At 39.1% G+C, this 25361-nt stretch overlaps 1 protein-coding gene across 3 annotated transcripts in view; it reads left to right on the plus strand.

Moving 5' to 3' along the window:
* The window catches only part of LOC102237693 (neuroligin-2-like), an 82425-nt gene that overhangs the window by 46419 nt on the left and 10645 nt on the right, over nt 1-25361 (plus strand). For all 3 annotated transcript variants that reach the window (XM_023342492.1, XM_005803598.2, XM_023342493.1), the window contains 3 exons: nt 5388-5537; nt 20126-20311; nt 25050-25315. In XM_023342492.1, coding sequence (XP_023198260.1) covers nt 5388-5537; nt 20126-20311; nt 25050-25315 — 602 coding nt within the window. The remainder of the gene's footprint in view (nt 1-5387; nt 5538-20125; nt 20312-25049; nt 25316-25361) is intronic.

Raw genomic sequence — 25361 nt, forward strand, 5'->3', positions numbered from 1 at the left:
GCAAAAAAAAATTTATTAACCTATATGGCAAGATTTTTCTGAAAATAAACTGAGTACAGTAATACCATTAAAACATAAATAGACAACAAAGACATGATCAAAAACCAAAACCCAGACTTATTAAAATCCTTCCTCATTTAGAACATTTAAAAAATATGTCTTGAGAAAAACATTAAGACAAACTTTCATTTTCCAACAGCTTCTAAATGAGTCTCAGTACCGCTCAATAAAAGCGTGCTGTTACTCTTTAACTTGTCAACTGGCCTTAAGGGGAAAATTAGGAATATTTAACAGCAAAATGGATTTAAAACAATGAAAATACAACAAAAAATGTGGAAATAAGTTTGTTTCCAGAGTTTAAAGAGTTGAATAATGTCCTTTTTTTTATCATTTTGTGACGGTAGCGGCCTTTATTTGACCGTTTTTATACAGGAATTACGGCATAAGGAGAAAAGAAATGCATGCATGTACAGGACTGGGCGAGGAGAACTAGCACTTTCACAAAACCTCCTTAAATACCATTTAAATATGAAAATTTCAAGTTCAGAAATTCCTCCCCAGGTTTCTTTCAGAAGATGTGAGTTAATCAGACATTTCTAACCTGATCTTGTCCTTTGCTCGAGGCTTCTCAGGGCTGATGCAGTTTATGCATAACCAGCTCAGTTATTTAAGCTGACTGTGATCATTTTGATAGTCTTTTAGATCAAATGAAATGAATCATGTCCACCTTCAACTTTTCAACTGTTTCACTACTACACATTTCCCCTGCTTGATTACCTGCTTTTTGCCTCTGCACTGGAGCACCTTGATACTCTACAGGAGGAGCTCAAAAGCTGTAATATTTACAACAATGGAAGCTTTTCCTCCTCATGTCAGTGGAAATCTCAGGTCCAGCAGCACCTGACCCAACAAAGTTTTTTTTTGTTTGATTTTTTTCTAAAAGTTGCATTTTGCTTTTTAGGTGAAGCAGTGTTTTTTTTATTTTATAGATTTTGGCGCTTGCTTTGACTCACTGAATTGCTGAAAAAAATTTGACTTCCTCGTCAGATTTGAGTCAAAGCTGCCTGGTGTTCAGAACTCTTAATAGTTTCGTTAGCCGGGCACCAAAAAGCCCCACCAACACGTTTCTCAGTGGGCTCGGCGTTCTCTTTGCTGACACAAGGCGACTTTTCTGGGCCAAGCATAACTTTTTTGACTCAAGTTTGGTTTCGACACACGAGCACACATCCTTCCAGCAGCTTTTAGAATTTGCTAATCAGGGCTGGATGCTTGAGAAAAATTAAGAAATGGAAAGTGATTTAGGATATTTCAGCCAAGCAGTGGGGGAACAGCACCTGTTGTTCCCCCACTGGGTGCAGGGTGTCCTTACTTCTTCATTAGTTAATACACTGTAGAACTGTTTGGTTTAATGAGTAAAACAAGATGAGGACGGGTATGGCCACTTCTTGAAAAATGTTGTTCCCCTCCAGAGAATCAGGCATACAGAGGCATCTTCTTCAATGAGTGCATTAAATTAAAACCCAATACATAAATACTAAATAAATGGATGGATAAATAAAATCACATACTGCATGACAGCTACCACTTCTTAGCTAACAAAGAACATGAGTGAAGGAAGAAAACTGTATATGTGAGCTGCAACAGAAAGTTTCTGTTTCCTGTGGGAGAACAGTGGACACACGGCCTTGAAAGTTGGCATACCTTTGCGGAGACAAAAAAATAAATAAAAAAAATTATGCTCACTTGTCGGAAGCACAAACTGAATGGAAAAAGACAGCTGAAACATTCAGTGGAGTTACTTACAAAGATAGAAAAATAAAATAATTATTGCTAGTTTACAGTTTTGTCAAATCACATCTCCAAGCTTTATATAAGTTTCTTACTTCTTCCTTCTTTTCGAGCATGTTAAGATTACTGTGGCACAGATTACTGTCTTTTGCATTCCTTATTCTTGTGCATGATTTTATACTACTATCATGTTTGAAATAAAGTTTCATTTGATTTTATTATATATATATATATATATATATATATATATATATATATATATATATATATATATATATATATATATATATATATATATATATATATATATATATATATATTGTAAGCGTAAAGGGGTCTGTAAAAGCCTTCTTTTACAATTCTTATTGGACCGGAACGCGATTCGTTATTGAACCAGAAAGCTCAATGAATTATCCCTCATTTTTATTTATATATATATATATATATATATATATATATATATATATATATATATATATATATATATATATATATATATATATATATATATACATACAGTACAGACCAAACGTTTGGACACAACTGTGTGTCCAAACTTTTGGTCTGTACTCAGTTCAGACCAAAAGTTTGGACACACCTTCTCATTGAATTCAATGAGAAGAAATCCCACTTATTAACCTGACAGGGCACACCTATGAAGTGAAAACCATTTCAGGTGACTACCTCTTGAAGCTCACCAAGAAAATGCAGAGTGCGTGCAAAGCAGTAATCACAGCAAAATATTAATATAAGGGGTATTTTCAGTTGTTTTACACTTTTTTGTTTAGTGCATATTTCCACATGTGTTATTCATAGTTTTAATGCCTTCAGTGTGAATCTACAATGTCAATAGTCATGAAAATAAAGGAAACTCATTGAATTAGAAGGTGCGTCCAAACTTTTGGTCTGTACTGTACTGTATACCGGAAATATAGATACCGGAAAGCTCAATGAATTATTCCTCATTTTGAAATGAGGGATAATTCATTGAGCTTTCCGGTTCAATAACGAATTGCCAGAGAAGGCTTTTACAGACCCCTTTACGCTGACAAAAGCCTGACAGTCCAGCGGTCTTTAGGAGGCTGATCATTTGCTCTTTAAAGATGTAGAGGCACAGGCCACTGCTATGGTTCCCTTTCTCTCCGGGTTTGATTTACATTCTGAGCGTCTCTCTGAGTGAGGCTGATGACGGCCAGCTAATACGTCACTCCTCCATACTGTCTTAGTAACGTCAAGATAATTGAACTTGTTTACATATCCTCTGGGAAATCAGCCGACGCTCAGAATACACCAAAGAGAAGAAGAACACGAGCTGCACGCGCTGGGCTGTGTGACTTGAAATATTTTTGTGTGTGCGCAGGGGGCGGGGGGGGATGTGTGTGTGTATTTTATGTCCGGCCGGCTCGTGTCACACATATATGTTCTAACAGAAGACGCGCATTAATTTATGGGGGGAAAAAAAACTATGCATGTGCGTGTGTCCGTGCGTCGCCTCCCTCCACTTCCCTCAACACCGATACACACGCGCGTGCCCATCCGCCGCTGCGAGTGACGCGCCGCCGGTGCATGTGTAACCTGAGATTCAGGTGGTGATGCAGGCGGGTGTGCAAATACGTGAGTGGAATTTGTTACCACGGCAACAGTCGGTGCGATGGAATGGCTGGTGCAGTTCTATTAGCGAGAAGCAGTTTCCATAGCGACTCAACATCGCAGCTGCCTATGCAAGAGTGTGTGTGTGTGTGGCTTTGTATGAATACGGTGTGAACCCTGTGTGAATTTCGGCGTTCATTAGCGTACCTTGCCATGTGTGTCTTGATTTGTGCCTCTTTTTTTTTTTCATCCGTGATATCTTCAGGGTTTTTTTTTCCCCCCATGTTTGTGAATCTCCAATTCCATTTCTTTACCCATCACTTCTCTCATGCTGCCCTATTTTCATCTTTTCCTCTCTGTTTCTATCTTACGACCCTCCTCCCCCACCCCCTCTGTCTTCTTCCAACCCAGCTCTCTCTCTTTCTTTCTCTCCTGTTATCTTCCCGTCTCCCTCCCTTCTTTGAGCACTGAAGCTCATCAGGGTAAACAGATGCTGTGGCTGTTATTTATGTTTCCACTTGGTCTGCCTTTCATACAAATTATCCACAGGGCCTGCACAGTGCAGACGCTCAGCCTAACTGGGGTGCTCTGGCAGCTCTCTCAGCCTCGTCCACGCTCAGACGCTCTGAACATACCACAGACGCTCCGATGGGGTGGAGGTGGGGCTGGGATGGGGGGGCAGGAATGGAGGAGTAGTGGCAGGTGGGTTGGGGGAGGTGGAGGGGGTGCACACAGGCTGACTGAGTAAACCATAGCAACATACTGATGGCCGCAAAGACACCAATAACAGATAAGGCATCGGAACTGCCTGCACCATTCGCTCCACACGTGGAGGGGAATAAGAGTGCGGGAAGATACCATCGCTGCAGAGGACGGGATAAACAGGCAATCGCAGAAGGAGGCATAGTAGAATGGGACATACACTAAATAGTTTCATCCAGCCAATTAGAAAAGTGTTTACAACCCACTCACAGGTCAGACATTTGTAGTAAATTCAACCTTGTCCTGTAGCCGATTCCCTGTTTTTTTTTTTTCCTTTAAGACATAAAACATATCGGAACGATATTGAAAATAATGAATAATTTACACCAGGAGAGGAGGAGATGTCACGCCGCTGTCTGAAAAGGCAGACTGTGCTGTTATTTTAAAAGCAAAGCTAGATGGATTGCAGACTTTGCTTTCTGCACTGGGTTTAGCGTCTTTTATCAGCGATTAGCATTGGCAGGCAGCACAAAAACTGAAAAGACCCAAAAAGGATGAAGTGCAGCAATGTTGCTCTGCCTCATTCAGCCCTTATGTTTTCTGCACAGGGTCTGGTAAGGACTCCGGCAAAAATTATGAAAAAGCCGCCCAATTAGCAGACCAGTTCGTTTCGGCCTTGATGAAAGCCACAAGCTGAAACACGTTTGTCTACAAATAAAGTTGGTTTCTCGCTATTTCAAGTGTTTGCTGAAGTCTTCACCTCTTGTTACTTTCCTTTCGCCTTGGGAAGTGAGGTGAGGTTGTGCCAGAGCATTTTGGATATTGGTTTGAAAATCTAAATAAATCACAGTTTTGTCTCAACATAGCCTTGAATATTTTGGAAAAAGGAGAGAAAGAGCTTCTTATATGTCTGTTTTTCATCTGATTTCATTTTAAACACCTCAGGGATACAGATAATGACTAAACTTGACTCTTCTTCATTCTGTAACAAACATTAAAAAGTGTTGTAGACATTAACAAATAGCATTCGATCAATAAAAAAGGACAGATAATCGTCTGAATCTTGTCACCAATCAGTTTTTCCATATTGTTTTCTCCTTTCTTGATCTGATTGTGGCAGGAATGTTTTCGATTGTTTCTTTTTCCCTCATAAAGATCATAAAAATTCTTTACCACTCCTCTAGAGTTGGCTTAACTGTGTGGGGTAATTGCATACTTATGTGTCTGCATGTGAAAACTGTTGAATTTGAATCATGTTTCACAAGTAACGCATATCTTCTTATTTTGGAAAAATCCGTATTTTGCAGATATTCGGGATCGCCGAAAGAAGCCAGTCATGCTCTTTATCCACGGAGGCTCCTACATGGAGGGCTCAGGGAACATGTTTGATGGGAGCGTCCTTGCTGCCTACGGAAACGTCATCGTTGTAACCATGAACTATCGCCTTGGCGTGCTCGGTGAGTTTGAGGCATCACTTTATGGCATCACATCACATAACGCCGCTCTCTGATGTGAGCGGCGTTGAGTTAAAGTCGTTTAGAAACTGTGGTATATTTACGAAGGCGAAAATAAACATTTTAAAGGGTAATTTTCCCTTTAAATTATTGATTTCAAAGGAGAAAATATGAACTCATTTTTGTAGTCGAAAACTGCTCCAACAGTTTCTCTTTGAACTCTTACTGTAGGGTTTATGAACATATGTTTGTAGCCTTTGGTTTCACTTTTTAGAATATAGAAGCCGTCTTGTATTAATTTAAAAATTCTTTAATTATGCCAAAGAGAAACTACATATCATATCAGACAAGTATCTTCAGAGTTGCTGATGATAATGCAGTGAGCAGGAATGGGTCTGCAGCAGCAGTAGGTCTTGCAATGAATCTGAAGAGGCCTCTGACTGAAGACTATCGCTGTAATAAATGTAGTGTTATGACAGTCATATCATGCTTAAATCTCAATTTCCAGGCAGCAGATACAATGTTCCACTGCAACATGACCCGGAGGACAGCATCGGTCATTGGCAAGTGTTGCTAATCCACCTCACTTGCTTTTGCTGCTCCTCTTTAAATCTCTGTTTTAGTCGTCCATTATGTTATTTACTTGATAAACAATCTTTGTGCAATAACCTCCAGACATTTTACCGCATAAACAGAAGCAGAATAGGCTCAGAAAAGGGGCTTCTTTCTCGTCATCGGTGCCCATGTAAAATTTACGTGCCAACATATTACTGTGCATGTACAACTTGAGGCACTGTCACTCCTCATCATCATCATCATATCCACAAAGATCACTACTTAAGATATGACCTAAGTATTTCACTTTGCTAAATAGACGGAAGATTTAGTTTGTGGTCTTCCTTAGTCGTAGCCATCACACAAACTCTCTTTTGGGAGCAAACGACCTCTAACGCTGCAAACAAAAGCACTGTAAACAAGACGATCTCATTTCCAATTTCTACCGTGCCATGCAGCATGTATTTAATTTATTTAATTCTGAAGCTATCCAGGACTTTACAAACAGCACTGCCGACATGAGACATACGCTACTGCAATTGGAATTTATAAAGTCCACCTGAATTATGAAGCAGGATAAATGGCTTGTCAAGGTAACGTCTGGTTTAATGCGGGATTTTACGTCGCACAGAGTTGGTTGACTCCTTACCTGGGTCTATCGCCGTGGTAATTATCTGTGATGTGGAGGAGCGTCTCATTATGCGCATTCATCAGATTCTTTTATCTGTGTTCAGATTTCTTCCTGCCTTTTCAGGGGGATTGATCCACTTATTCCCACCTGTTATTTTTATTTATTTATTTTTTTTATGTGAGCTTGTGCATATCCTGAGTCGGTAACCTTGAATTGGAGATTTAGAAACCAAAATATTTCAGTTTGAATTCATGCGTGTGCTGAGTATTGAGTAGATATGCTGATTGGGCACCTTGGAACTACAGAGTGGCTCCAAAAATACCACTACGTCCCCCAACTTTTCACTTTTATTACTATGTGGAAAGCTAGGCGGACCTAAATACAGGACGATATGGGGGAAAAAAATAACTGCTTATGATTGTGTGATAGCTTGTGTTGGTATATAACACAAAACCCAGTAAGATAGATTAAAGTTTGCTGTTCTTATCTGATGAAATGATAAAAAAGGTGAATGGTCTTGCAAGGGAGTATTTCCTTCTAAAGAGAAAACCCAATAGGTTTGACAACAGAAAACTATTTCCTTTAATCGTTTCTAAACATTTTAAATACTTTTAGAATCTTTCATTCCACTGGATTTTTTTTTTTTTTTTTTTTGCTGTGTGAACACGGCCTGGGAGTGCGCGGCTGAGCGTGTGCACAGTCCTCCGTGCTGCTGGATATCAGGAAAGTCAAGTATTTACATTCGCCATCGTCTTCCGGAGGTGTTTGCACAAAGACTATTTGTGGTGGTCTTTGTTGTTGCCAGGTTGTGTAATCAGATCTTGTTTATTGCATCAGGCCTGTTTCAACATATCACAATAATGATAAACAGAGAAACCGGAGTAGTTTAGGAGAGAGTCCAAGAGATGCAGTGAGTATTAACAGAGGGCAACATAATCCACACTGTTATTGACAGTGCCGAAGGAGAGGCACGGGGACAAGGACAAACTGGGAGCCCTTGGAAAGGAGCTGCATATCAATGTGCTGATCGTTTTCAGTGGGTATTTGATTTTAAAGGAACATTTCAGGATTGTTAATTGTTTCAAATTAAACGTACACCAATACCATCTTGCCTTCGGAAATTCTTCACGACAATGCTGAGCTGCTGCAGATTTGTGTGTCAGAAGATGGGTAGACTATAGAAGGACATGGTCAGCAGAAATGTTCAGCTAAGATCAAGTTTATTTTTAATAACAATGTATATTAATGAACATTTACATGGAAATATATGACATTATAACCGGGTGGTTAATTTCTATCTCTCGTTCCATTGGCAGGTTGTTGTTACAGCAAAATAATACATTTAGGGATAAAACAATACCAAATAACACTAGGGAATAAACAAACTTAACGTCTGTATATCTTTATATATTCAATGTTGACATTTTTGGCTTTCCAAGAGCCAGTTGTTAGGATGCTTTTTCTTTTTCTTGTGAAAGGTTCCTCGTGTTTGTTGGAATTATGTTCAAGTGGGAGACACATTTCAGGAAAAAGCAGTTCCAAAGCAGTTTTCCTACTTGGAACTGAACAGTCACCCCAAGAACCTGCCCTTGTTGCCTCGCTGGTATTCCTTTGAATAAACTGTTGTAATAGCAATGGAGCATAATCATGAAACATTTTATAAACCAAGAAGGAATCTCGACATTTTACTATGTCGCCCCAACTTAGTCACTTGTATTTCTGGAGTATCTGGCAATAATGATACAATTTGCGTTTAACTATCCTCAGTCAGTACTAAGTGGCCAAGAAAATATCCCCCATACTACTACAACACTACCAGGCAATGTTTTTACAATCTGTAATTGTTCAATTTAGGTGAGTCAACATAAAGTAGACTCAGTTTCTTTGTTCTTAGCGACCTGGTGTAGTCTTCTGTAGCCCACCTTCATTAAGGTTCAACGTCTAAAAGAGTAAACATTTGAGACGCACTAGCCTTTTTAAGACATCACCTCTTCTGAATCCTGACGTCATCACGCTCACTTGCAACTTGCTGCATATTTCCGCTTTTTTTAGAGCAAACTTGAGAGCTCAGAGCTGGTCATCCACTTTCAAAGTCAACATTGCCTTTCTTAATCATTCCCAATCTTAGTTTGAACTTAGCAAGTCATCTCCAGATGCCTAAATGCATCGAGTTGCTGTCACGTGATTGAATTGGTTGATATTTCTTTCAACCAGCAATTGCCCAGGTGTACCTAATGAAGCACCTGGTAAGTGGAAAACTCTGAGGCGATCTCTTCGTTTGCTCCAGTCGCAAAGACCTTGACCTTGTGTCCAGGGTGTAAATGTGACAGACTTACTCTGACACCTGGGCTGTGATTCATTCCTGAGCTCTTTAAGGTGCACTCAGGCATTTTAAAGTTAGCAGCCCTGAAGTTCCTGGGAAGACCATCAAAATTGAGACAAGGCACAGGAATACAGAGGTGGATATAGATCCGGCTGAGTTATTATGAGGGATGATGCAGTGTCCTCAATTCTGTAAAGATTGTTAAAAATTTCGATATGTGGGCGACTGCGAGCTCTCCCCCTCTCACTCACACTCTCAGATATGCTTTAAATGGGTTACTGTACTAAGGCGATTATCCTAGTGAGTGTGTGTTGCATAGGCACGCATGTTGGCCTGTGTACATGTCAATTGCTAAATGTGCAACGCAGCAGCAGCATGTATGTGTGTGTGTGCATGTTCGTGCGCCGTAATTAGTTGCGTGCCGTGCGTAAAACACACACATGAATAATGCACCATCCATCTGAATTTTTAATATCCCTCCTCTCTGACACTGTGCATTTGAGTCAAAGTGAGAAACAGAGGTACACAAAATCTTAATGGTTTTATGTCCTAATCTTTAGTATTATCCTGTACTTACACTCGCAGGAGCTTACACATGCCAGCCTCGCTTCATGCGACGCCTGCGCCTTTAAGGGAGTGATAGAGAGTCAGGGGTAAAAGGGAAGAAGGGAGAGCGGGGAATAGAGACGGATGAGCGGGGGAGAATCATAGAGAGACAGTGAGGGAAGAGGAAACAGAAGGGGAGCGACGGGGGCAGGCTAAAAATAAACCTACAGAAATGCTTTTTAAATCTGCAGCAAAGCAAAGTATTCATTGGAATAAATGCTCCATGCGGTGGGACCGAGGCTCCCTACTATACAGCTTTAGTGCTTTGTGCTGTCACCCGCGACCCCCTCACACATATGTGTTTAACAAATGATCACCTCTAAAGGATTTTCTCATCAATTTATGATACACTGAGCGGTAAAGTGATGAAATGGGTGGAATGCAAAGAAAATGTCTGCTGCACACAGCCGAGGCCCCGGAGCTTTTGGAGACTGTTGTGGTTTAAGAAGCGCTTCTCGCCTCACCTTCTCCTACCTTCCTCCCGCTCCAGGCTCACGGAGAACCCTGATTTGTGCAGCACAGCCATCTGCTCAGACTAATTAACTAATTAACTAATTAATGAACTCTGGGGAAAGGCCCACCACCATCGTTTGGCTCCGGGAACATTTTCAACCTAGGGAAGAGAGATGAAAAGCATCTTCTGAAAACATTTCGCTTTACTTTTTTCTTTTTTTCAAAATTCTGCTTATTACTTGAAAGTAGACAAGTTCTCTATTTGAAGCTAATTTTCATGATGGTAAACAACAAAAACTTGCATGGCTCGCGTAATAACTAAAGCCATGGTTATTTGGTTATTGTTCTGACAACTGAATACTTTTCAGGAAATTTACTTTACGTTTAAAACCCCTAAACCTAACAAACCCACTGAAAAAAAATCTTTTAAAAGTCGGGACTTTTTAAAAGTCCCGAAAGTGTTTATAGTTATAGACTGTTAATTAGTCTCGGTTACAGAGATCTTAAACTTTCTGTTCAAAAGTCCAGATGTGATTTCCAGACATGCCCAAAAGTCTGGGACAATTTGCAAAGAAAAAAATCCCTTCTATTAAATGAGCTTAACCTTTTAAAAACAATTGTAGTATTATGCCTAAAACTGGTTGGTTGTGACCCTGAGTGCTCAAATTTTTTATTTTATGAAGAATGAGTATCAAAACTTTGCATTGAATTCTAACTTAAAGTTGATCAACGTTAGTGCTTTAACCAACAAAATCCATATTTCTTTGTACACAGGAATAGACAAAATACATAAAATGCACTGCAAAATGAAGAAAGGAGTTAAAACAGAGACAGGGATACTGTACATGATTTACTTCTTGGGAAAATTGTCACTGTTCACTTTCAAGGAGATTGGTAATTAGCTTCATTTGTTTGATTTTTATATTTTCCAAATTCATTTTTTTTCCTGAAATTTCATCTTTTTTATCCTCTTATTTTTCATTATTGTGTGCCATTAAAATAAACACATTCAATAATCAAAAACATATCTAAGTAAACGTCTCATTAGTAATTTAATGTTTTTGTAAAACTCTGTAAAAGAATCTACATGTTGGTTATGCATGTTTTCTTTTATTTTAGAAAAGCAAAACATTGCATTTATCATATGAAAATAAAAAACAACATTAAAAAAAAAATCTGCAATTTCACATTCTTTGCTCCAACTAACTCGCCAACCAGTTACCAGGATTCTTTGCTTTGTGTTGCATCATTCTTATATTATTGGACCCCCCCTGCTCCACCCTGTTAGCCTAATGAGCTTAGAAATATAAGCCAGTGAATAAAGTTGGATTTAAACAATTATAAAAATTTCATTTTTCATTTTTAATATTTTCTTTTAAATTGAGTTATATTTTAAACTGTTTATTAAGTACATAAATACTAACTAGTCTGACAATTCTAACTTGGATTCAGTTTGGGTCTTTCACTGATCAAAACTAGTGTTTGTAAAACAGTTGCCTTTTTTTCTCTGCTTTTGCTTACAGACAGACAGACAGACAGACAGACAGACAGACAGACAGACAGACAGACAGACATTACATCGAACAGCGTCTTTGCAAAGTTAAAGACTGATGCAATGATACAGACCTTCATTTGATTGACCTGGCTTTATATCCATTGTCTTTAATGATATCTTTATTGTATCCATGGGCACTTTTAGCCATCAGTCTATAAAGTTTAATGGTTGCCCACTCTGGCTCCAAGAATAGATTTGACTAAAATCCCTCTCGCTTCCTGTGTCCTGTTTCCGATGAGCCATAGTCTGTGAAACACCGTTGCAATAATGACTGCATCGGTGTTGCAGTCATTGACTTGATGCCAGTCAAGAAATTGACTGGCATCAAGAAATTAACATAATAATTATAAACAAAAAAACAAATTACTAGTATCTATTTGTTTTTATTTAAAGTAGACATATCTGACTATCAAATTCTTCGGAGGTTGTTGAAGCACTCCTCCCTGGATTGCTTTGCGCCAACTAAAGGGATTTTAGTCAAATCAATTCTTGGAGCCAGAGTGGGCAACCATTAAACTTTGTATGACTCAATGAAGTAAACTGGTTTTTACCTGATTTTCAGTCTAAAACTGACAATTATCAAAGTATCTTGCTGCAGTAGGAGTTTTGATAAGGCTGAAAAGTTGACTGCATTAGTTATCAGTGAATCAGAGACTTTTATGTTACCCTATAATGCCCATGAAATATCATTTAGCTGCTCTGACGCATAAATTCACAGGAACAGTTTGAGATCTTGCTTCCTGCTTTAGAAATGAAGCTAAATACAAGCTAGCTAACAGGATCAGAGTAGTTTATTTCCGTCAGTTCTATAACATGCCTACATTTGCTATAGATATGTGCGTATCTAAAAAAATAAATAAATATATGAAGTGGATAAAGTGTGAAACAATGTGTAAATCCATCGACTTTGCATAGAATAATTTAACAACACGTCTCCACGCACCCAAATATCACAAGAAAGAAAGTGGGTGATAAGAGTTAAAAAAAAAAAAAAGCATCGTTGTGGGTTGAAGGGTGAAATGTGCCACCAGGAGAAGGAATTTAATGGTATTCAATGAGCCAGTGAAGGCAAACGGTTTAATAGTGCATCAGCATGGCAGGAAGTTATATCTTTCTCCTTACCCACAGACGTCAGCCACAGTTAAGCATATTATTATATTATGATTCAAAGCTTTGAAAATGTGCAGCACATGTCCCTTAGGGGAGAAAAGGAGCTGTGAAGAGAGAAATATGTGGGTTAAATTAGAGAGAGAGAAGAAGAGAGAGAGGGAGAGAAAATCAAACCTAGTGGGATTCATAACAAAGGCAGGTCTTTACATGAAGACATGGAGCACTTGAGAATGATGTTGAGATTAAGAATGTTAGAATCATTTATTGTGGTTAGCATTTTCAGAAAAAAATATGGTTCTCATGAATATATTCAGTATTTAAAGCAAGTATGGAGCATAACATTAGAGATGTGTGGCAGGCATCAACCATAAGTACATCTTTACCTTGAAAGTTAACTAAATAGTGTATTATTAAAGCTAGATCCAAGGTTTGTAAAGCTGATTACAAACCTTGGATCTGCTTTTTTTTGTTGTTTGGTTGTTTTTCAAGTTTCTAGAATGCCACCAATCATTATTGAACTAGAGCTTTTGAAAGAACAGATAAAATTATGTGAAAACGTCTGAAAGTTTGACAAAAAAAATAAATAGAAAATCGGAATTTTATTGTGCCAGACAGACCGAGGCCTGAAGACATGTCGAGTTAAGAAATCACTTAAATGATTTGTCTGAAATCAAAAAGTAGGTTAAAAAAAATCTCAAAAAGCAGGAGCTCAATCTAAGGGAGCATAAGGTCAAGACTCACTGACTTCTGAGCCAGGTTTCTGCGCCATTTACACAGCTATTCTCCACAATAAATACGTAAGGGCCACAAAATTGTTCTCACTCCACTTAGTCATGTTCCCAATTTTCTACACATATGGCGTAGAGATACGTGGCAAAAGTAATCTTATTTCTCGGCATGCCTGGTCATAGTTTGTTATGCATAATTGAAATAAATCTGTCAGCTGGTCTTCTGACTGGACCTTAAGCTTCATTGAGACTTACAGTGGTAGATTTCCTCTATAACACTCCAACAATGCTACATGTAGATATCATGGATACTCCCTCAATTGTTTTTGCATGTGTTCTGGAGTCATGTATGTTTCTTCTTCTTTGACTTTTTACAAAATCTTCACCCGAGCTTGTGTTTAACTTCATGTGCACATTTTAATCACCTTTTCTCCCTGCATTAAAAAAAAAAAAGAAGAAGAAGAATTTTGAAGCCTCTGATCACACCTGTGATGTCATGGGGAAATTATATAACGTGTCCTTCATCATGTTCCTTTCACCTCTGTCAGTCAGTATCTGATAATAGCTCTAGGCAATATTCCCTTTAATACCTGTTTTATGTCCGTGGATTTTTTTTTTTTTTTTTAATCATTTCCCTGGAGTCCACACCAGCCCCTCCCCTCCACACTGTCCTGTGCAGACAGTTTTCAGTGACCAAAAGGCAGGTGCTCCGTTCAGATTACTCTGCAGATGTCTCTGAGAGCGGCTGAATGACAGTTCCGCATCTCCGAGGCTCACGATTAAGACTCCAGAATCACGGCGGCGCCACGAAAGAGAATAAATCTGTCACACAGAGAGAGAGAGAGAGAGAGAGAGGGGGGGGGCAGGAATAAATGTATGAATATGAAGAGGAATAAATGAAAGAATAAATAGTGCCGCCAAAGAGAATAAATATGTCAAAAGCCATCAAAATAAATGCGGGAAATATAAAAAAGATTATTCGTTTTTGAAAGAAGATAGAAGTCGGTGGGAAATGCGGCAGTGAAAACAGATCTTGGAATCATCGCAACTAAAAAATGTGCAGCAACGTAGGAATCATAAAAGAATAAGCATGTTTATTTCAGATAAATATACATTAAAGACAGAAGAAAAACTAAATAAACATATTATTGTACAGTGCTTGTCACTGTAATTTTTTTTAATTAATTTTCCCATTTAATTCCTCATTTCGTCTTTTTGTTTTATTCCTCAACAGATTTAATCCTCTCACTCCACTGCTCTACTCTGAGGATTTAGTGAATAAATCTGGTTATTATGGACCATTCAATGCGCCGAACCGTATCAAATATTGTAAGGAGTCATGTAAAGTAGAGCTGCATTGTTGAGACACGTCATATTTGGAGCAAAGATGACATTATGCCATGTTTTGGTAGTGAGCAGTCCATGTTACACAGCTCTGCAGTTTTTATATTAGCATTTAGCATGATAGGTTAGCATTGCTAACTGTAATTAGCCATCTCTGTTGCTTTCCCCAGTGAAATAAGAAAATCCATACCTTAACAAACGTCTGCCAAAGACATTTCCAAATCAAAAGTAGCCTGGAAAAGAATTGACCTGCTAACGTTGCTCTCCTGTTTAGGTTAAGTGTCTGAGAAAAAAAAAGAAAACTGATCATTTTTTCTGCTTTTGGAAATATTAGTTTGATTACGCTAGTTTTAATGGATCTGGGAGACGAGAACAACGAGCAACAGGTAGAAAATATCTCGTTTCTCAACACTATCCACAAGTTTATTTCCATCCACAGGTGAGTGCCAGTAAAACAGAAAATCATCTATGACTAGAATTTTAAAAAATCCAATTTAAATTTGGATTTAAATCCAGATTTAAATCCAATTTACCAAACTCAAAATAAGCATCTTCTAAACATTGTGTGTGTAATTATAAAGATTATGTCTTACACTACCCGCACTAGTAATAGTTGTTTTTACTACAAAAGAGTTTTAATGTCATAAAACTCTTTTGGCTCACAATTATCGCATCATTTTGGTAAACATCCCAGGTTTAAAACTCCCCCCTTCACATGCGCACTACTCCTGTGTTCCCTCGGAGATTCATCACTTTCCCCTCAACCTGTGTCTTTACTTAAAGGCTGATGACTCTTCTCACACGGTTCCTTTGCTCTTACCTAAAGCAAGAGTTGAATATGCATGAGCTCAGCCTCACAAACTGCTGCTCTCAGCGCTAAAGTCAGGAGGAAGACCAGCTCAGCAGAAGGGGGTGGTGTGGGTGCAGAAAGAAAACTTATTGTAACAGGAAAAAGGGAAGAAAACGGTGGTGGCGAGAGGAGTGTGTGTGTGTGTGTGTGTGTGTGTGGGTGTGTGTGTGTGTCCACTGAAGACAAACCAAACACGTAAAGCGAAGCAAGCGGCGTTAGCAACAGCTAACAAGCTAGCGTCCAGGCTCTGACATTACCCTCTGAGTTCATGCAGCTGCTGTGTACTTGATCGAGGAAGCGCTCGGATATGTGCATGCAAGTGCTTTTGTGAGTGTCTGTCCATATAATTTCGCCAGAAGCCCTGGACAGTTGCCAGGCAACTGTGGCATGCTGCGCAGCACTCGACTGGGCTGCAGACGCCCGTATGCTCGCGGTTTTGATAAGTAGCATGGGTCGGCGCTGATGCACGACCAGGTCAGAGTCGAGCCAGACAATCGCTGGGATCTGACAACGACTCGGTAAAGTAGGAGAGTGTAAACAATATCTTAATTGAGCGGATTGCTCCTTACGTTTCCGGCAGCAACAGTGATGTGATCGGAAGTAACGAGAGATTTCTATTTTTAACAGCCTATTCAACACTACAGTACGCAGGGCTTCGTGGAAGCTGGAAGCAGCTGTGGTTTTTCATGAATTAGGTAGTCCTATTATCTCCTCATCCCAATTTAATCATGCTTTGTTTGTTTTTGTTTTTTGTCCCCCCCCCCCCCCCCCCCCCCCCCCCCCGATCGCTGCCTCATTATCATTTTGGTTGAGGACATCGCTGAATCACTGCAGATTTTCTACTTAGCAAATTTGCAAGATATTAAAAGAACAGTCATTTTTTTCGTGAAAATGAAAACGTAAAGGACTTTGAAAAGAAAAAGGGATTTATTTGATTAATATGTGACCAAACTTGTTCAGGGTTAAAATGCAAAACTAAAATGGGGATATGGGAGAAAAAAAAGAAGAAATAAAATGTTTAGTCCACCAGGACTAAACATTATCATCACTTACAATAATCATTAATAATAAAACCCACTTCCTGCTGCTCTTCCTTTGTCATTCAAGCATGCTGATTGAACCATCTGTGCCTGTGTACTGTACTTTGCTGCTGTCCTACATTTTTTTTTCAACTGCCCTTTAGAACATACTGTTTAATTCAGTCACTTGAGCTATCTGTGTCATCCCTAATTCCCCAAACAAGAAAACTGCACTAGGAAAGAGGCATGTCATTTTTCTTTTTCTTTATGTTTTATTAAAGGTTTTAAACCGAGTCGTAACTGCCGTTACATTTAATAAAACACTCAGAGCGCAGATAGAAGTGTATATGCATCTTAGAAATGAGTTGTTTATTCTATTCTCTTTGCTAAATGCTAGAATAGTGAGGATATATATTTTGAAAAGCTTTCTTTGAAGTCAGAAGTTTGCATATGCTAAAAACGGTGTTCCATTAAACCAATTGGAAAACTCACCCGTCATCTTCGTCATCATCCACTTGTTGCCTGACATTCCACATCGTGAATGAGACTTGTGTTTGAGTAATTAGACATGAACGTTTTTCTTATTCCTATTGAGTTAGAGTTGAAGACGCCATCATACATATTTTTCAAAAACCAGCCATCCTCCGGACAAAGGAAGCATCATATTCTCTGATTTCTCCAGCGCGTTTAACACAAGTCAGCCTGATTTTCTTTGTCCGAAAATCCAGAACACATAGAGGGAGGCCTCAACAGTAATGTCCCCTAGATCGATTACCACCTAACAAACAAACCACAGTTTGTAAGACTGATGAGTTGCTTGTCTAACTAGGCGGCCAGCAGCACAAAAGCACCAACAGTTAGACTATTAAACATAAAGGAAATTTTAGGTGTAGTTTTGCCAGCGACAAATATTTCTGATTTGATTTAATTCATAAAATGGAACAAGCAAAAAAACTGACACCCCTAAGATGAGGCAGAGATCAAGCCAAAACCAGCTGGTCAGTGTCAAAGAAACACTGTATTTATATTTGTTGTCAGTTTTGCACACTCCCACACATGTGCATGCTCTTAGAGTTATATTTATACAGCTCTGACTCATGGGTCCTGTTTTTAGACTTTTTTTTACACATGTTAAGCAACTCTGTATTTTTGGCATCAGCACCAGAGTCTGCTGTTGGCTTATAAATCAATTATGTTTTCATCTCTTTAAAAATGGAAGCGATGATATCAGCCTTCTTCCTACAGCGTCAAGCGTCTGATAATCAATGTTCTTTCATTAAACTGCCTTAAATATACAGAAACAGTTTTTAAGACAATTATATGATTCATAAAAAGGAGCCTAAATTTACCCCTGAGTCCTGGAAACCATCAGAGGGCTTAGGTTAAATGCTGAGACCCCCAAAAATCAACTCAGGCAGGCTGTGAGAATAACATTTGTTCATATAATTGGAGTTTGCCAATAAATTTAAATGAGATTTTCATTTATTATATTTTTTAACTAAAGGAATCTTCCAAGACGATGAAATTCATCTGCAAATAAGTCATTGCGCTCCATGGATCACGGCATTTTCAGGTTTTAAACACTCTAAATGTTATGTAGCTGCCTTCAACAGGGATAAACACCTGACACACAGTATAATTCTGTTAGTAAAAATGCTAATGGTGCATAACTTGACTTTATTATGTCATTCTGATTTATAACAGGTTGTTGTTTTTGATTATTTCTTTCTTAATCAAGTGGAAAAAAATTGTCCAAACGGCCTAAGTAAGGTTTTGCCAGAGCATCTCAATCAGATTTAAGTCTGGGCTTTGACTAGACCTGTCCAAAACATGTTTTGGAGCCATTGAGAGGTGGAGTTGCTGTCATGCTTTTGGATCATTTTCCTGCTGCATATAACCCACTTCTTTTTAGGCGTGATCATCAAAAACTGATGACTGATGGGTATTCTGTTGTAGAGCATGTGATGAATTTGAACCTGTGGTAAGAGAGAAAAAAAATCCAGGTTCTGATGCTGATCTATCTGTTTTCTCTAAAATTCTGTTAAGTTTTTTTGCCAGACATAAAAGGATGGACACCTATGAAAAGATCCTCCAGATACAATTTTATACCAAATTTAGGATAGGCTGTTTGCTGTCAATTTCCTCATTTGTTTTTGAATTTCTTTTGATCATGTTCCTTTTTTTTATGTTTTGCCCCAATTTGTCTTGTTTGCCCATTCCTATTAGAGTGACTTCTTGACTCACAGTTGATCACGCTTTTATGAATAAGGAATGTTGATAAACTATATTTGTTATGTCCTCTGTGTTTTAACAATAACTAATGAATGCTAACAACAACAACAAAAAAAGACTTATATGTCTTCCGATTGATAATTCTGTTAACATTGTAGTGGAAGCGATGAGTAATGAGAGCTATCACAGTAAGCCGTTGGCAGGACGTAAACCGTTGGGACATCATTAGCCATTCACCCAAGGCCACTGACTGAATTGACATAAATTCATATTACCCCTTAAATTATGACCAGATTACTCTTGCCGCACATAATGAAGATCAGGACTCGCCGTGCTATTTGTGATGAGATATTAGATCCAAATCAAAGCTAAAATCTTGTGTCACTTCGCTTGCCCCTGGCATCAGTCATGGTCAATGCTGTGAGACCGAAGACCCTCACAGGAAGTGGCACAATTAATACAGCTCATCAGCAACTGCCAGGACAGGAAGCGGCCAAATCAAACATGGTATTTTCTCATTATTGCCGCTACCGCTCTGAGGAGAATTCCCATCCAGTTTGGAGAAATCATCTTCCATGTGTTATTGTCAGCGAATAGTAATAGGCTTTGGAAAAAAAACACACACAAAAAAAAAAACGGCACATTTGTCACTGCATGGGCAAAATAACTTTGAACCCATGCGAAGTACTGTAATGTACTCGGGAAAAGAACGAGGCATTCTGTTTGTGTGCTCGTCTCTCATTATGTTCGGTTTATTTTTCTCTTGTTGTGGGTGTGCACCTGCTGCGTAAATGTGTGCCCAGGAAGAAGGTGAAACACGCCTTCTGTTTCTCTCCTCCCCTCACTGCTAATATATATATATATATATATATATATATATATATATATATATATATATATATATATATATATATACTTTTTTTTTTTTTATTTCAAACTGTGTCGTGTTTTCAGAGAAATTTGGTAATTTTGCAAGGTTTTTCGTGTGAAGTCTCTTCAGAGAGGCAGGGGTGGTGTTGTCCGTGAAAATGACAGGCGCAGCCTCCTGTTTGTATGGGATCATTCAGAAAATGAATAAATAATAAAAAATTTGTCCAACTTGTGTGTGACTGAATTTCCAACACACTCCTCCATTCACACATAACCTGCGTCTTCTGTCTCTGTTTCTTCTTGTTTACCCTGCAGGATTTCTGAGCACGGGGGACCAATCTGCTAAGGGGAACTATGGTTTGTTGGACCAGATCCAAGCTCTGCGCTGGCTCAATGAAAACATTGAGCACTTTGGAGGAGACCCAGAGAGAATCACGATCTTTGGCTCCGGAGCCGGTGCTGCCTGTGTAAACCTTCTCATCCTGTCCCATCATTCTGAGGGTAAATTTCTTTTAGCATCACGGCCATGCTGCTTGTCAAAGGATGTTAGCGTTTTGGAAGAGGGTTTCGTTTCTGGGTGTCGTAATTGTTTTATTTAACGCCCGGCATACAACCGATCAACATATTTGTCAATGGTATAAAATGGATGTGATTTTGCCTGGATAGTGTTTTATTTTCCACTCCTGTATCAAATCTTTTTTTTTTTTCTTGCTGCAGTGACAGCTGGAGGTATTTTTGGGTGCATGTCTCTCCCAGCTTTGCACATTCACAAACTGAACGTTTCGTCAGCTCATCTTTTCGAGAAATAGCCCAAAGATCAGTCAGATTGCGCAGATGTCTGGTCAGTGTTCAAATCTCGCCACAGAATCTCAGATTAATTTAGGCCTAGACGTAGACCGGACCGCTTTGATGTGTTAATAATAACTCATTTTATTTTTAGACGCCTTTGTAGACACTCAAGGATGCCGAACAAGAACAAGAAGTTAAAGACAAGAAGTGCATAGAGAGAAAACAGGGAAGCTGAATAATGCAATAAAAATAAAATAAAACGCAGGGTGACGTGTAGCTAGTTTTCTGCCATGTACAGTTCTCTTTGGTCACATCCGAGAAGGGCACCTTTTAGCACATATTCGCCGTGTCCTTTTGACAGCCCGTGATAAACTGCAAATAGAACATTCTCTCACTCCTACTCTTCCATAAAAGCTAGCTTTGTGGAGTGTGTGTTGTGGAGTGTGTGATTGAAAGTTGTCCTTGCAACAGGCTTTCCCGCAGCTCTCCAAAGTTACCATGGGCCTCTTCGCTGCTTCCTCATCTACTTAGAGGAGCTAGTTAGCTTAGATCGATGACTACTGTATGTCTTTGTTGGTTTGCAGTTATGTGGCGCTCTTTAAATATTCCAGTGATTAAACAAAGCCCTGTGAGAAAGGCGGTGGCTCAGGAGGCAGCAATTTGTCCTGTAAGTTCAAACCTCGCTCGTTTCAGGTTTTGTTTTTTTTTATTTGCTCAACAATGTTGAAATTATGCATCATTCTGTATTGGTCTAGTCAGTGAAATCTGCACATGAAAAAGATCAACAGGTATAAACTTTAGTTGTTTTTTTTCTTATAAGCATCTAAGGTATCTAAAAATTATTTTCAAGTTTTGCTGGACAGCTAAGGTTCTCCCCTTTTTCAGATTCAACAGACTAATCTGCAGTTTAATCTCATCCGTTTGTTAGTGGGCGACATTTAGAAGGATGTGTTTTATTCCGTGGAGGGAAAGCTAGAGCTCTGCTCTCTTAGTGACGAAGTCACAAGCTCACACACAAACACACACACAGCTACCATATCTACATAGCATGAGAAGGAAACACAAGAGAGACGGATATCTAGTTGAGATTATCACTCTGATTACTTCCCGTAGAGCAAATAGGCAAAACAGCATTTACTTCCTTTAAATTCAATTTGCTGACACATATTCTGAATTAATCTATTCTTTGAAACACTTTGTTCATCCTGAACTCAAACAAGCTCTGAATGCAGTGACCCATGACATGACTCAGATGCCGTGCTTTAGCAGATTCTGCGCAGCCTGAAGATTCACTGGGAGTCGTTGTCATATATGCTGCCTGATAAATATTTATCTGAAAACATAATACAGCTGAATAAAGCGATTGCCATGTCGGCTCAACGTGACTAAGTTCGACTGTGGACCAAAACACCCTTAAGCCATCTCTGTTGCTCCCGAGTGCTTTGTGATGGGGCGTTTACACTCAGGAGTTCTGCTTTTATCTCTTCTACAACAAACAGACACACGAGGTTTTTGAAGCCAAAATCTGAAACTTTTATGAGTTTACTCAAAAGAATCAGTTAGTCCAAGTCGCATTCAGTTCATTTTTTTTGTTGTTGTTGCTTCAAAGTAGACAGGCTTTCCTATGATCATTTTAAAGGTAAGAAGTAATATCACATTTAATCTAAAACTCTTTGATTTTACATTTAAAGTTATGAGTTTGAGTAGGATGAACATTTTGTGGGTATTTTTATAAAGTACAACGTTTCCAATGGTTACTATAAACATGCAATTTTTAAGAAATTTTTGCAGTGGTCTTAATTTTAAATTTTTTTTTCAAAGCTGTTTATTACTCTGTACACTGAGAGTGCAGGACTCAAGTCAAATTCTTTAAAAGAGTGCACTTTATTGGCCAATAGAGCAGAAGTCTAGTAGATGTACAGTATATGATGGACTGAAATAAAGTTTCTCATTTCATAAACTGATGAAGCACAATCTTCCTTTGAGTTATTAGGTAATCAGATACCCAAGGAGGGGAGACGTGTCTGTAACAGCTGCAGGAAATTACTTGGTCAGCAATGTCTGTCCAACAAATTACGTTCAATCTTCTTGGTAACCCATAAAACATGTAACATCTAAACTTTTATTGTCAGATGAAAAGTCAGAGTATCCACTGGGTTTCAACCCATATTCAACACAGCATCCTTGTATCACTTAGGATGAAGGACGTTCAGCTTGGTTATTGGTAACTACTTCTCCTCCACAATATATTTTATTGTTATAGAAAGTTGTAGCTCAGACTGTCTAAAGCTATTTTTTTTTCCCAACCAAAAGTTGAAAAGTGAAAATAGCAACCCGTCATTTTTGCACTATGTGGTTCCCAGTTGAGGAATAAGTCCATTCAAAAAGACAAACTTTACGGAAAAAAAATAAGTAAAAAAAAATTACAAGGAATTTGAAGCAAAATATGAAGAAATCTTGTGTTATCAAGATGATAACACAAGATGTGTCATCGTCTTGTGTTAGGGATGACACAAGACAAACGTTCTTGCTAGCGCTCGGTCCACTTTGAGTTGTGTTATTCAGAAAAGTCCGCCACGTGAGCCGGCAATCGCAAATTAAACTCATCATTTTCTTCGCCATGCTATTACTTGTCTGTAAACTGACAATAAAATAAACTATAAAACTGGATTTTGTTGAGTAAATTTATACTCTTGAAGTGGATAAATGAAAATTATGGAATGAAACTGACAGCTTCTCGTCTCTAAAACACCCACCAGATGTTTGTCCACTAATCCTCTCATGTGACAGTGTTTGCTGGAGCTGAGAGGAGAGTCAGAGAGAGAGAGAGAATGATGCTCTAAACTTTCAGATTATTACTTTACTGTTAACCTTCACACTGACTCAGTGACCCAGGACAGATTAATAAAATTTATCTGCAAAAAGAAGCGAGTCCTCTGTGCGGTCAAGAGGGAAGAAATGCTCACAATAATAAACCTTAAAATAAAACCTTTTTTTTATGTTGCATTGGCTATCACACATGTAGTTAAAAAATGTTTTCACCCATGCTTTGATCTATACCATTCGATTGTAGCTCTGGTTCTTTAGGATTGCGAACATTGACTGCAATCTCAAGTCTTTAGCTGCTTCTGACTAGTTTTTTGGTTTGCCTTGTATTTAACTCCATTTATCTTCCCATCAACTTTGACCAGCCTCCTTTAAAAAAAGGCTTTCCTACAGCATGATGCTGCCACCATCTGGTCTTACAGTAAGAATGGCGTGTTCAAGACAGGGTTTGTTTTTTACCCCCCCCATAAAAGCCTTCCACATCTTTGCTGTCACATAAAATTTATAACTTTAGATCTGTGGTCTGTAACTTTACATCACCGTGCCTCTTAAAAACATTGATCAAAAGCAGTGAGTTTTTTTCCCTAATTTTATTGAGTGGAATCAGAGTAAAAGAGGGCTGAATATCAATGAATGTAGCATTTCTTTTAAAAAAGATTTTTAGTTTTGTCAAACTGACAGTTATATTTGCTTTTACTTTACAAGTATGGATTACTTTCTTCGCCTGTCACATAAAATCCTGATCAAATTCGGTAAAGATGAAAGCTGCTGCTTGAAAAACGTCTGTGAGCGTTCGCATAGACACACTTTTGCGAGCTCAAGTTTGTTTTTTCATGTCAAAATGCCAGTGATAATTTAACTTAAACCTGCGCAGCTTCGGAAAACGTCAGCGCTAGTTTTTACGGTTCTTGCTTTGCACCAACAAATGAAAGGAGTACCGCATGAATTTGCTCGTTTGAATGTCAGCCGTAACAGCGCAGAGTGCGGCAAAGAGTTTTTCTCTTCTTTATTTTTATTTTTTTTAAGAAGTACAGCATGTTACGTGTTTGCAGAGGAGAGACGAGATAAAGGAGCGGGGTTGGAGCTGCAGCTGAGAGGCTTTCTTAATTGATTTCACAGGGAGAGGAGCGGGGGTGGGGCACATGCAGAATATGAGGGTGGGGTGTGGGGGGCTTAATTATTAATGACAGAATCTGCAGATAAAACAGAGGGACAGCAAGTCTTTTTACATAACAGTGCATCGGTGCAACAGTGCGAGGAGTTCTCGCTTCCTTTCAGTCTTTCTCGCTTCATCCAACCAGCCCACAGCTGGGTTCGGAGTTTGTCACTGTTTTTGCCGCTGCCGACTCTCGCTGTATGTAATGGAAAACACTCCTTTTTTTTTTCCTCACTAATGTTCATAATGATCTTCTCCAGCTGTTAAAAGCAGCACGTTATGCGTCTCAGCCCGCTTTGTACATTATAGTCTTCGATTCCTTCTCCAGGATGTGCATTATTTAAAGCACTCACACTCAAAGGCCTTAAAGGCCTCCTTAGTTGCCGAACAAAAGGAAGGGGGAAAAAATGCTACTCAGAAGAGCATACATGTTGCATGTGTATTAATTTGTGGTTTTGCTTTGTGCAGGCCTGTTCCAGAGGGCCATCGCTCAGAGCGGCTCAGCCATTTCCAGCTGGTCAGTCAACTACCGACCTCTGACCTACACCAAGATTCTGGCCAAGAAGGTGGGCTGCACCCTGGGGGACATGGCAGAGCTAGTGGACTGTCTGCGGCGGAAGAGTTTCCGGGAGCTGGTGGACCAAGACATTCAGCCCGCCCGCTACCACATCGCTTTCGGGCCCGTGGTGGACGGGGACGTGGTGCCGGACGACCCGGAGATCCTCATGCAGCAGGTTGACGATGACTTGCGAATATCTGAAAAGATCCTGCAGAACTGTG

This window comes from Xiphophorus maculatus, chromosome 11 (genome assembly GCF_002775205.1).
Source record: "Xiphophorus maculatus strain JP 163 A chromosome 11, X_maculatus-5.0-male, whole genome shotgun sequence".
Classification (NCBI taxonomy): domain Eukaryota; kingdom Metazoa; phylum Chordata; class Actinopteri; order Cyprinodontiformes; family Poeciliidae; genus Xiphophorus; species Xiphophorus maculatus.